This window comes from Hyaena hyaena, unplaced genomic scaffold, assembly GCF_003009895.1.
Source record: "Hyaena hyaena isolate Hyena2069 unplaced genomic scaffold, ASM300989v1 scaffold_806, whole genome shotgun sequence".
Taxonomy (NCBI): Eukaryota; Metazoa; Chordata; class Mammalia; order Carnivora; family Hyaenidae; genus Hyaena; species Hyaena hyaena.
Window position 1 is genome coordinate 679,313 of NW_024081440.1, and position 13,199 is coordinate 692,511.

Below are 13,199 nucleotides of genomic sequence, written 5' to 3' on the forward strand. Positions count from 1 at the left end.
AACAATTTTGAGGTTGAATTAATAGTTTTAAATATAGTTTCCCTTTCATTAAAGATTTAAACATAATTTTTTTGACCTTTTAGGTCAAAAAAATTAATTTTTTTCACTATGAGATTTTAGTATCCATTTAAGTAGGTTTGTTTGCACATTGTAAGAAAATAATTATAATGACCACGAGATAAATTATTTTACTGTTTATGTACTCAGAAGCAGGCTTTATAGAGCCAAAAAATATCTGTCTTATTCTATAACTATATTTATTCATATTCTAGCAATTATATGAACTTAATTTGAGCTCAGAATGCTAAAGGTGTAATTTAGTGTGTGCCTTGTACCAAGAGCCAATATCCTTTTGCTTTTCCCAAATATTATTTACCAACTCTCTATGCTGGGGGACTGGTGAAGTGAGAAATCAAAAGCAGCTTATAATAAGCTGAGTCACTTTTCTTGATGGTGTAATCAATGTCTAAAATAGTGTTATATATCATATGACTTTAGGACCTAGATTTTGAAAATAAAGATTTTCTATGAGCCTAACCAATAAAATGTACTAAAAAGGTTCAAGTTTCTTTTTGGCTTAAATATTGGAAAGTAATTATTATGAAAAATGGGAAAAGCATCTCACCATGTCCCTTATTTTGGAAAGAGGACTCCATTTAAGGCTTTGGCAATATAATTGCTTCATTGAGTCATAATATGCAGGCAGAATTATACATGTCATGAGTGGTGTGAACTAGTTTGAAGTGTGATCCAAAGGGATGTTGCCTCATTAAAGGTCAGATTCAATAAAAACTCCATCTGCTGTATGTGTACCAGAAAAGCACAGGAGTTGGATGGATTTTTTATTAAATCAGGCCTTAAACTTGTTAAATAGTTTTGCATTTTTAGACATTATAGTTATGTATATAATGTTTCAATACCACCACAAAAGTGCTTGGTGTAGGAATATTTTCTTTTAAAACTGAGATAGTACGTAAGTTCTTAGATGGCTATGATAACATGTAAGCTCTGAGTTTACTGATTTTATATATTTGCAGCTTTCCAATTAGTTGTGATTCATAATTTAATGTTTTGCATTTTGAAAATAAAATTAAGTGGCATTTAAGAAATTAAACCTTTATTGCTATGAAGCTGTGTTGTGGTTTCCCACCCTCCCTTCACCTTTCCTTCCCCTCCAATTCCCCTGTCCCCATTACCCCACTCCTTAATGCACAAGGAAGGCATTAACATATGCTCCAGATTATTTTTTGGTATAAAATTTTGTATTAGTCAGCAGAATAATCTTTTTCTGCACAATTATAGTAACTTAGAACAAGTATAGTTTTATGTAGTGGTAGGTCTGAATCCATTTTCTTTAACTGTGTTGTTGTTGTAGGAATTTACTCGCCCTGATACATCGAATGATAGAGTTTGTTGTACGTGAAGGGCCAATGTTTGAAGCTATGATTATGAACAGAGAAATCAACAATCCTATGTTCAGGTGTGCATTTTTTTCTTTTCTTTTCTTTTTTTTTTTTTACTGTGGTAAAATACACATAAAATAGAAAATACCATTTTTGCCATTTTTATGTGTACAGTTGAATGGCATTAAGTACATTCATATTGGTGAGCAAACCATCACCATAGTCCATCTCCAAAAATTGTCTCATCTCCCATTACTGAAATTATACCCCTTGAACTATAACTCTCCATTACCTGGGTCCTCCAATCCCTGGCAGCCACCATTCTACTTTCTGTCTCTTTGAATTTGTTTACTCTAGGTACCTCATATAAGTGGAATCAGTATTTGTATGTTGAGTACAAATTGTCCTCAGGTGTGTGTTTAAAAAAAACTTTTAGGGGCACCTGGGTGGCTCAGTCGGTTAAGCAGCTAACTTTGGCTCAGGTCATGATCTCACAGTCTGAGTTCGAGCCCTACATTGGGGTCTGTGCTGACAGAGCCTGGAGCCTACTTCAGATTCTCTGTCTCTCTCTCTCTCTGTCTCTCTCTCTCTCTCTCTCTCTCTCTGTCCCTCCCCTGCTCATGCTCTGTCTCTCAAAAATAAATAAACATTAAAAAGATTTTTAAAAAAACTTTTAACTTAATTTTGGAATTAAAAATATTTCTTAGAATAAAGTTCTAGGAGTACGGAGTTATTTTTGCAATGGGACAAGAAGACAGTTTTAGTAATTAGATTAAGATGTACTTGGGTCAATTTTCCATCTGATTTTGACTTAGTTAACTAAATAACATTGTTTTTAGCAGTCTCTAGGAGGAAAATACTACTCTATATCATTTTCAATGAAAGTCCTTCATAAGTGAGATATGGTAGAACAATAGAGCTTTATAGAAAATTTCTGATCTTCTGAGTAGCTGTGGTGTCTTAAGACATTCATATAACACTCTTAAGTCATTTAAAAAAACACCGCTTTTGAAATTTCTATCTTGGGAAAATCTCTCCATTGCCAGATACAATAGCTGACATGTAAGCATTCAGTAAAATTGATTGTAAACAGGCTTAGCAAGATGCATACGTACCTTCTGAATACTAATGTCATTCATACAGGCTGTCTGGGGGCTAGAGTGAGGAAGGGGATAGATGGCAGAAGGCAGTGGGTGAGGATTTTTCTTCCAGAACCTTTGCTTTTGGTTTTAGTTTAAATGAAATAAGCAGATAATATTTCTCATCTGTTTATATTTACTTGAGGACATTTAAAGAATATGATGTCAAATTTTTTTTTTTTTTGGTTGTTTTAGGTTCTTATTTGAAAACCAGACACCAGCCCATGTTTACTATAGGTGGAAGCTTTATTCTATTCTGCAGGCAAGTGGAAACAATTACTTTGTTAATTTTGACTCTGAGGTATTTCATCTTTCTAATAACATTCTGGACGTTTATTAGGGAGATTCTCCAACTAAGTGGCGGACAGAAGATTTTCGTATGTTCAAAAATGGATCTTTTTGGAGACCACCACCATTAAATCCATACCTGCATGGGATGTCAGAAGAACAAGAAACAGAAGCTTTTGTAGAGGAGCCTAGTAAAAAGGGAGCACTTAAGGAAGAGTAAGAATTTTTTCTTTATCTGTTAACATATTCAGAAAAGTCACTTTAATAATTGCTTTAATATCTTATTAAGGTGTTAACCCTAAAACATGAAATTTTTTCCTTGTACTTGTGAATATTTAAACTGCTAACATTGTATTGCTTTGTAATTTTAAACATCTTGGCATGTACGAGTATGTGTCCTGTTGACCTCTTGTCTCTTCCTACTGATAAAGAATAGTGATCATCTCTTAAGGAATGATTCTCTAGCAATGGAATACTTGTGGTTTAGAGAAATTATATTGGGACCCTTATTATTCTTGCCTCTCTGAATGTAGCATTAAAAAGGAAAAATTACTGTAGAGCTTTGCAAAATCATATGGTTGACTATGCAAAGCCTTTCCACAAGAGTTTCCAATGTGTGACCACCATGGAAACATATTTATTAGTGCTCAGTCATTATGGGTAGAGTGAAGTTAGACTGGTTTTAGAAGCAGAAACCAATATAGCTATTAAACATTAAGAGGAGGTTCTCATGGAAGAAAATTGGCTGAAAGGCTATGGCATATAGGAGTATATACTCCTTTGTGTAGTGTAAATCTTAATGTTAGCTGCAATGATTGTGAAAGCATTTGCTAATAAAGAGCTATATATTTTTGAAGCATATTTGCTTCTGAAGATATTTTCTTCATTTTCCCCAGGGATCTGCCAACTCAGCCTGTAGGTTAAATCTTGCTGCCTCCTGTTTTTGTAAATAAAGTTTTATTAGAACACAGTCATGCTCTCTCCCCTCCTTTTTTCTTTTTTTTTTTTTTCCCCTCCTCTTTCATTTTAACTTGTTGTCTGTGGCTGCTTTGGTGTTAATAGCAGTGGAGTCAAGTAACTATGAGAGAGACTATATGATCTGCATTGCCTGAAATATTTATTATCTGATCCTTTATACAGAGTTTGTCACCCCCTGCTTTAGCCTGTTCTAATCTGATGCAGAAGTGCTAAAGTAACTGACTTCCTTCAAAAGAGAGTAAAGAACATGAAGGCCTTTTTCCATTGTAATGGGATAATAGGATTGGGACACTCACAAACACCCTTGAAAAAAATGCCCATAATTTAAAATTTATTTGTAAGCTAAAAATGACTGAATTAATTTATTTATGAGAAAGTATTCTTCCCCCATGTAAGTTCTTCAAATAGATGTAATATGTTTGAGGGACTTAAATAAGACTTAACACAATTTAATCTCCAGAATTTTATCTGAGTGGTTTTTCAAAGAAATTAGTTTGTGAGCAGAAACTATAATGGCATTTGAAACTTATATCTGTAAATATTTATAAGTTACAAACATTTGTATTCAGACAGAGGGACAAATTAGAAGAAATCCTGCGGGGGTTAACTCCAAGGAAAAATGATATTGGAGATGCAATGGTTTTCTGTCTTAATAATGCTGAAGCTGCTGAAGAGATAGTGGATTGCATTACTGAGTCATTGTCCATCTTAAAAACACCCCTCCCTAAAAAGGTATGGAAATAATTTCTCTTTATGGAAAATTTAATTAAGTAAAAGAGAAATAATATTTGACTTCTTTTTGGTTTGAAATTGGTTTCCTTTTGCATGAAGAACTTGACTGAAGAAACCTTCCCTAGGCGGTCTTATTTTCCTTCTGTCTGCGAAACTTGTTATGTTCTTTTGATGTTAATCAATATATAAGTTATCAACAGGTTGAAATGTAAATGAGTTACATATTTTATCCCTGCCAAAGTAGTGGCTTCAGGAATGTAGAATTTCTCATAACCCTTCTAATTAGCTGTGAGTATTATAGCTAAACATTAGCCTTATGCCACTGACGGCAAAAAATTTCAATATGGATTTATTTCTAGATATATTATTTGCTGCTGGTTTTCATTTTTAATCTCTTTTATGTTATCTTTTGGTATTCTAGATTGCCAGATTATATTTGGTTTCTGATGTTTTGTATAACTCTTCAGCCAAAGTTGCCAATGCATCATATTATAGAAAATTGTAAGTATAATGATGTAAGCTGATAGTCCTGAAATAATATTTAAGGGTAAGGAATTGAGGAGAGAGGATTATTTTGCTAACTGATGTTAATTAATTTGAATTTCTTGATAGTTTATAGAATTTTCTAAAATAGTGGGTTGCATTTGTTAATCCATTTTCAGCTAAATGTTTTCAAAATTTTCATATTAGTATTTTGATAAACTATACTAGAACAAATAAGTTAAAAAATAACTTTATTTTTATTGCATATATAGCCAGTGTAGTAAATAAACTGAAACAGTAGAAATAATGGCGAGTGTAAAGGAAGGGAAAAAAGACAACTATATATAACTGTTTAAATCCCGTTGTATTGTTAGTTTTTGTTTTTGTTTTTTGTTTGCTTATTTGTTTTGCCTTCTACTAGTTGCTTAACTTTTCCTATTATAAAACAGAGGTCAGTTTAGGTAGCTTAAAGTATCATACTGATTCCTTGTGAATCAAAAAAACTAATTTCTTTGCAGGACAGTACAGAATAAGGAGTTCAGTTAATAGTTTTAAGAGTTTAGACATCTAGTTCTTGATTTTTAAAGAATTGATTAATCTCAGGTTTTTTTTCTTTTTTTTTTTTTTTAACTTCAAGAGGTATTTTCATTTGCTAGCATGCTGAAGTAGAACAGGGATTTTTAAATAAATTCCATCATAAATATGTATTATTTGAATTTCAGTTTTGAAACAAAGTTATGTCAGATATTTTCAGACCTCAATGCTACCTATCGTACAATTCAAGGCCATTTACAGTCTGAAAACTTTAAGGTATGTTTATTTTATTTTTTTCCCTCATGTTATGCAGTGGGTAGGGGCTGGCAAGCACATTGGAAGACTAGAGAAGTACATAGGACAAGTATAGGACATAACGTGCATCTTTCAGAAATTGTTTTAAAGTTTAATGCCATTTTGCCTCTCTGGAAAACAGTGTGGAGGTTCCTCAGAAAATTAACAATAGAACTCCCCTATGACCCAGCAATAGCACTGCTAGGAATTTACCCAAGGGATATAGAAATGCTGAGGCATAGGAGCACATGTACCCCAATGTTCATAGCAGCACTCTCCACAATAGCCAAAACATGAAAAGAGCCTAAGTGTCCATCAACGGACGAATGGATCAAGAAGATGTGGTTTATCTATACCATGGAATACTACATGGCAATGAGAAACAATGAAATCTGGCCATGTGTAGCAACATGGATGGACCTTGAGGGTGTTATGCTGAGTGAAATAAGTGAGGCAGAGAAGGACAAATATATGTTTGCACGTATAGGAGGCTTAGGAGGAACTTAACTGAGGAACAAGGGGGAGAAGAAGGGGGGAAATGGTGGGGGAAAGGGAGAGAGGCAAACCATGAGAGACTCTTGAATGCTGACAAAAACTGAGAACTGATGGATGTAGGGGGGAGGGGGGATGGGCATGGAGGAGGGCACTGGTGGGGATGAGCACTGGGTGTTGTGTGGAAACTAATTTGACAATAAACTATTTGTAAAAAAAAAAAAAAATTTAATGCCATTTTATCTTCAGTATCAAAAATACCTGAAATTTTGAAATATTTTATCTAGTGTTATTTTGTTGGGTGTTCAGTTTGAAGTGTTTTTATTTAAATGTTTTAAATGTTAGTCTTTCCACAAAAAACATTCAGAATATCATTTGTTTTGCAATGGTATATATAATTTGGCTGGACTAGGAACATAATTTTGGTTATTCATGCTTAGAAAATGGATTTAGTTACTTTTTATAGCCTTCTACTTTGTAGATCACTGTTAAGAAAGCCAAAAAACAAGGGGTTGCCTGGGTGGCTCAGTCGGTTAAGCGTCCAACTTCGGCTCAGGTCATGATCTCACGGTTTGTGGGTTCGAGCCCCGCATCAAGTTCTGTGCTGAGAACTCGGAGCCTGAAGCCTATTTCAAATTCTGTGTCTCCCTCTCTCTCTGCTCCTCCCCCACTCGTGCTCTGTCTCTCTCTGTCTCAAAAATAAACAAACAAAAAAAATAAAAAAGCCAAACAAAACAATCTTGCTTATAATGAAATAAATAGATATTACTTTCATGGGAGGGAGACTTCATGGAATGAAGTTTTTAGCTTTGAGGGGAGTTCTTGGGTGGCTCAGTAGGTTAAACGTCTGACTCTTGAATTCAGCTCAGGTCATGATCTCACAGGTGTTTGGGTTCCAGCTCCATGTTGGGCTCTGCGCTGACAGTTTGGAGCCTACTTTGAATTCTTTCACTATCTCTCTGCTCTTCCCTGATGCTCTCTCTCAAAATAAATGAACTTAAAAATCTTCCTTTTTTTATTTTTTAAAGGGAATTTTTAGCTTGACCCTTAATTTTGACTTTAAATTAGAGCTTCTAGAAAGGTTTAGGGATGGGGCAGAGAAAAATATAACCAGAATCAAGGAAATACTTAATTGAACCATAAAGGAATTTGGGTCAAAACTCGGCTACCTTGGTATCCAATTTTCTAAGCTATTATTCCCAAATGTGGCCTCATGTGTACCACTTGTGTTATGGGGCATTGGTCTTAGGTGGTCAAGAACAAAATAGTTTCTTTTTTGTTATATTTATTCCTAATTTTATTCTCTTTTAGTTAGAAGATGACATTGATTTTTTAAAAATGTAATGATAGTTATTTTTTTTTATCAAGGATGTTCGTTTAAAGGAAAGTTCAGCAAATTGTGATGGTCATTCTCATGAGATGAAGTTTGAGACATTGCCCTAAAATAATAATGTGTTGTCTTTTTCCTGTTTATTTAGCAACGGGTAATGACCTGTTTCAGAGCATGGGAGGATTGGGCAATTTATCCAGAACCATTTTTGATCAAACTACAAAATATTTTCTTAGGACTTGTAAATATTATTGAAGAAAAGGAAACAGAGGTATGTACTCAATGTATTTGATGATTTTAGAATTGATTTCTGGGGATGCTGTGGGGGTGTGGTATGTTACAGATGTGAGTAATATTTCTTTGTGAAAAATACCTTCTATTTAACACTAACTTGTGGATTTTTGTTGCTGGAATTCCTGGAGCCTGGGAGAAGAAATTATATGTATAACAGTAATTCTTTGTTTTGGGTCCTTATGTGAAAACTGGGTGGCTGGGTTTCCCCCACCCTCACATTTTTTTGGTAACTATTGAAGCATAGTTGACCTACAGTGTTATATTAGTTTCAGGGGTACAGTATAGTGATTCAACAGTTTTATACATTACTTGATGCTCACCATGTTAAGTGTAGTTACCATACAATGTTATTACAATATTATTATGTTCCTCACTGTACTTTTCATCTCTGTGACTTTTTTTTTTTTTTGGACTTTTTTTTTTTTTTTATATTTTCTCAATGAGCCTATATTACTATGAAAATAGGAAAAGTAAATACACTTTTTAAGTGCTCAGAGTTAAAAGCGGTCTTGAATCTCCTTCCTTCTTTCTCCCTCCCTCCCTTTCTTCCTTCTCTAAAGAAACAGGGACCCAGGCCTCCTTTCAGATTTGAGGGTGGCATGGGAAGGGGGATAGGAAGCCTGTTGCCTTGTGGATTCTTCCAAGGGACTGAACACAGGAATTCTCTGTCTTGTCCTCCCCCAGAGAGTCTCTGGAAACGGACCCAAAAAACCAAAAGGGAGAAAAGGAAGCAAGCTGAAGAATTCCTCCTTTACAAGAGCCCAGGTTAAAAACAACAGNTTTTTTTTTTTTTTTTTTTTTTTTTTTTACATTCCATATATAAATGAAATCGTATGATATTAGTGTTTCTCTGATTTATTTCACTTAGCATTATACCCTCTAGGTCTATCTCTGTTGTCACAAATAGCAAGAATCTATTCTTTTTAATGACTGAGTAGTGTGTATGTACGTGTGTACACCACATCTTATCCATTCATCAGTAAACACTTGGGTTATTTCCATAACTTGGCTATTGTAAATAATGCTGAAATAAAAATAGGGTGCATATATGTTTTTGAATTAGTGTTTTTGTTTTCTTTGGGTAAATACCCAGCAGTAGAATTACTGGATCATATGGTATTTCTGTTTTTAATTTTTTGAGGAATCTTTATGAAGTTTTCTACAGTAGTTGCACCAATTTGCATTCCTACCAACAGTACGTGATGGTTCCCTTTTCTCTACATCCTTGCCAGCAGTTGATATTTCTTACTCTTTTGATACTGGCCATCTGACTGGTGTGAGGTGATATGTCTCCTTGTGGTTTTGATTTGCATCTCCTTGGTGATTAATGATGTTGAGCCTACTTTCATGTGTTGGCAATTTGCATGTCTTTTTTTTTTTTTTTGAAAAATATAAGTTCAGTTTTGGTTCCCCCCCCACTTATCAGGTTGTTAAATTCTTTATATTTGATATTAACCCCTTATTGGATATATCATGTGCAAACATCACCTCCCTCTGGTAGGTTGCCTCTGATTTGTTGGGTTTCCTTTCCTGTGCAAAAAGCTTTTTATTTTGGTGTAGTTCCAGTAGTTGATTTTTGCTTTTGTTTCCTTTGCCTGAGGAGACCTATCCATAAATATGTTGCTAAGGCCAGTCCCCAAGAGATTACTGCCTGTTTTATGGAGTTTTATGTTTTCAGGTCTCATATTTAGGTCTCTAATCCATTTTGAATTGATTCTTGTGTGTGTTGTAAGAAAGTGATCCATTTTGTTTTTTTGTATGTAGCTGTTCAGTTTTTCCAGCGTCATTTATTGAAGAGACTTTTTTCCTCGTTACGTATTCTTGCCTCCTTTGTTGTAGATTGACTGTACAGGTGTATAGTTGTGGGTTTATTTTTGGATATTCTGTTCTTCTGATCATGAGTTTATTTTTGTACTAGTGCCATCTTGTTTTGATTACTGTAGCTTTGTAGATATCTTAAAATCTTGGCCTTGTTCTTTTTTTTTTTTTTTAAATGTTTATTTAATTTTGAGAAAGCGACACACGGAGTGTGAGCGGGTGAGGGTGAGAGAGAGAGAGAGAGAGACACAGAATCCTAAGCAGGCTCCAGGCTCTGAGCTGTCAGCACAGAGCCCGACACGGGGCTCGAACCCACCAAACTGTGAGATCATGACCTGAGCTGAAGTCGGTCGCTTAACCGACTGAGCCACCCAGGCTTGAGCCACCCATCTGGGACTTGTTCTTACTTGCTTTGGCTATATGAGGCCTTTTGTGGTTCCATACAATTTTAGGATTATTCTAGTTCTGTAAAAAATGCTATTGGTTATTTTGATAGGGATTGCATTGAATCCATAGATTGCATTGGGTAGTACGGATATTTTAACAATATTAATTCTTCCAATCCATGAGCATGGAATTTCTTTTCATTGGTTTTTGTCATTAGTTTTTTTTATCAGTTTTTATAGATTTCAGAATATATAAGTATTTCACCTTCTTGGTTAAATTTATTACTAGGTAGTTTTTTCTTTGGGTGCAATTGTAAATGGGAATGTTTTTGTAAGTTCTTTACTACTTTGTGATTATTGTATAGAAATGCAACAGATTTCTGTATATTTTGTATCCTGCAACTTTACTGCATTCATTTGTTCGAATAGTTTTTTTTGGTGGAGTCTTTTAAGGTTTTCTATATGTAGTGTTGTGTGATCTGCAAATAGTTTATTTCTCCCTACCTATTCAGATGTCTTTTACTTTTTTTCTTATCTCATTGCTGTGGCTAGGACTTCGAGTGCTATGTTGAATAAAAGTGGTGAGAGCGCATCCTTGTATTATTCCTGATCTTAGAGTAAAAGCTTTCAGTTTTTCACTATTGAATATGATGGTAGCCTGTGGGTTTTAATATTTGGCCCTCATTATGTTAAGGTATGTTCCCTCTAAAACCCACTTTGCTGGATTTTTATCATAAATGAATATAGTATTTTGTTAGATGCTTCTTTTGCCCCTGCTGCAATGATCATATGGTTTTTGTCCTTTTTTTAATGTGATGTATCACACTGATTGAATATTGAACAACCCTGGCATCCCAGGAATGATTGTTTCAATGTATTGTTGGATTTGGTTTGCTAATATTTTGTTGAGGTTTTTTTGCATTATATGTTCAACAGGAATATTCGCCTGTGGTTTTCTTTTTTTAATGTCTTTGTCTGATTTTGGTATCAGAATAATGCTGGTCTTATAGAATGAATTTGAAAGTTTTCTTTCCTCTTCTATTTTTTGGAATAGTTTGAGAAGAATAGGTTTTAACTCTTCTTTAATTGTTTTCCAGAATTCTCCTGGAAAGCCATCTGATCTTGGACTTTTATCTGGACTTTTCTTTTGATTACTGATTCTAGTTTTGGAAGGTTGTGTTTCTGAGAAGTTATCCATTTCTTCTATGTTGTCCAGTTTATTGGCATATGATTTTTCATAGTATTTTCTTCTAATCCTTTGTTTTTCTTTGGTATTGGTTGTTATTATTCCTTCATTTTTTAATATATTTGAATCTTCTTTTTTCTAGAGAGTCTTGCTAAAGGTTTATCAATTTTATTTATCTTTCCAAATAACCAGTGCTTGGTTTCATTTATTTTTTTTAATTGTTTTTTTAGTTTCTATTTTGTTTATGTCTATTCATCTCTTTTAGTTCTACTAGTTTTAGTCTTTGTTCTTCTTTTTCTAGTTCCTTTACATGTAAGGTTAGAGTTGAGATTTTTCTTGTTTCTTGAGATAGGCCTATATTGATAGAAACTCCCCTCTTAGAACTGCTTCTGCTATGTCCCAAAGATTTTGGACTTTCTTTTTCAATGTTTATTTATTTTGAGAAAGAGAAACCACAGGTAGGGGCAGAGAGAGAGAGAGAGAGAATCCCAAGGGGGCTCCATGCTATCAGCACAGAGCCCACTGTGGGGTTTAATCTCATGAGCCATGAAATCATCACCTGACCCAAAGTCAAGACTTGGATGTCTAACTGATACAGCCACCCAAGCACCCCCTGATGACTATTTTTTTTAATTTGATGACATGAAAAGATATATAATGCATTAGTGAAAAAAACCTAATTAAGCATTAATTTATTAAACTTTTATTTATTTAAATTATTTAAATTAATTATTATTTAAAGTGCTTTAATTTATTAAAGTAGCTATGTAAGTAAATATGTACATGAAGAGATACACCACAGTGTAGCAGATTCTGTTCATCACGATTCTGTTGCTTTTCACCTCATCAGTGTTTCATGAATCCTTTTCAGTCCTACCATCCTAATCCAGTTACATTTTCCCTTTCACTCCTGTGAGATTCTAATTAGCCCCCCTATTCCAAGTGCATAGTCCTTGCTTCAGTTTCTTAAGTATAGGTTTCCTTCTACCATAAACCTTTGTAAATATTCTTGCCTCTCTCTCAAACTTCTCCTGTTTACCTGAGATCCTTCAGATGTCAATTTAAGCATAACTTCATTGAGCCTTCTCAGACCTCTTTAGGTGAAACCTACTTATTATACACTTGAATAGTATGATAATACCTCTTTGTTGTAGCAGTCATTATAGTCACAGTTTTTTGTATATTGTGATTTTATGATTGCCTGCCTCCTCCTACCCCCTGGCCTCCCAGAAAATTCTAGTAAGACCTATTGCAGGAGGGACCAAAGGAACAAGCTTGTTTTTGCTTATTATTGTATCATCAGTGCCCTACATGGTACCTGGCATCAAGAAACAGTTCGTAGATATTTCTTAAATAATGAAAGAATGACTGCTTCTTTGTCAGGAGGATGAAGTTACCTCCTCACATATCTTCCTAGTTATATCCTCACATTTATATCTGGGAATGTGGATATCTGGCTGGTTGGTTTGTACTTGATTGCAAGTTAATCTTGTAGCAATATGACTTTCGTAGGCAAAGGAAAATGTTACAGCAAGTATGTATGTTTTCATAGGATGTACCAGATGACCTCGATGGTGCCCCCATTGAGGAAGAGCTTGATGGTGCACCTCTAGAAGATGTTGATGGAATTCCAATTGATGCTACTCCCATTGATGATCTTGACGGAGTCCCTATAAAGAGTCTTGATGATGATCTTGACGGAGTGCCTTGTAAGTTCAGTTTTCAAGCTGATGAGCTAATAAGTTTGGTTCCAAAACTCTGTAATTTCCACACATGCGGATATAGAAAAAGTTTAAGGTATCAATCTTTAATTTAATTTTTTTCTGTCTTTTATTTCTGACT

General features: G+C 34.5%; 1 protein-coding gene across 3 annotated transcripts in view; it reads left to right on the forward strand.

The window, feature by feature from the left end:
- Positions 1-13,199, forward strand: part of LOC120221749 (U2 snRNP associated SURP domain containing) — a 52,968-nt gene that overhangs the window by 26,107 nt on the left and 13,662 nt on the right. For all 3 annotated transcript variants that reach the window (XM_039219309.1, XM_039219310.1, XM_039219311.1), the window contains 8 exons: positions 1,376-1,480; positions 2,738-2,804; positions 2,883-3,046; positions 4,378-4,540; positions 4,962-5,041; positions 5,746-5,833; positions 7,822-7,944; positions 12,910-13,066. In XM_039219309.1, the coding sequence (XP_039075240.1) occupies positions 1,376-1,480; positions 2,738-2,804; positions 2,883-3,046; positions 4,378-4,540; positions 4,962-5,041; positions 5,746-5,833; positions 7,822-7,944; positions 12,910-13,066 (947 nt within the window). The remainder of the gene's footprint in view (positions 1-1,375; positions 1,481-2,737; positions 2,805-2,882; positions 3,047-4,377; positions 4,541-4,961; positions 5,042-5,745; positions 5,834-7,821; positions 7,945-12,909; positions 13,067-13,199) is intronic.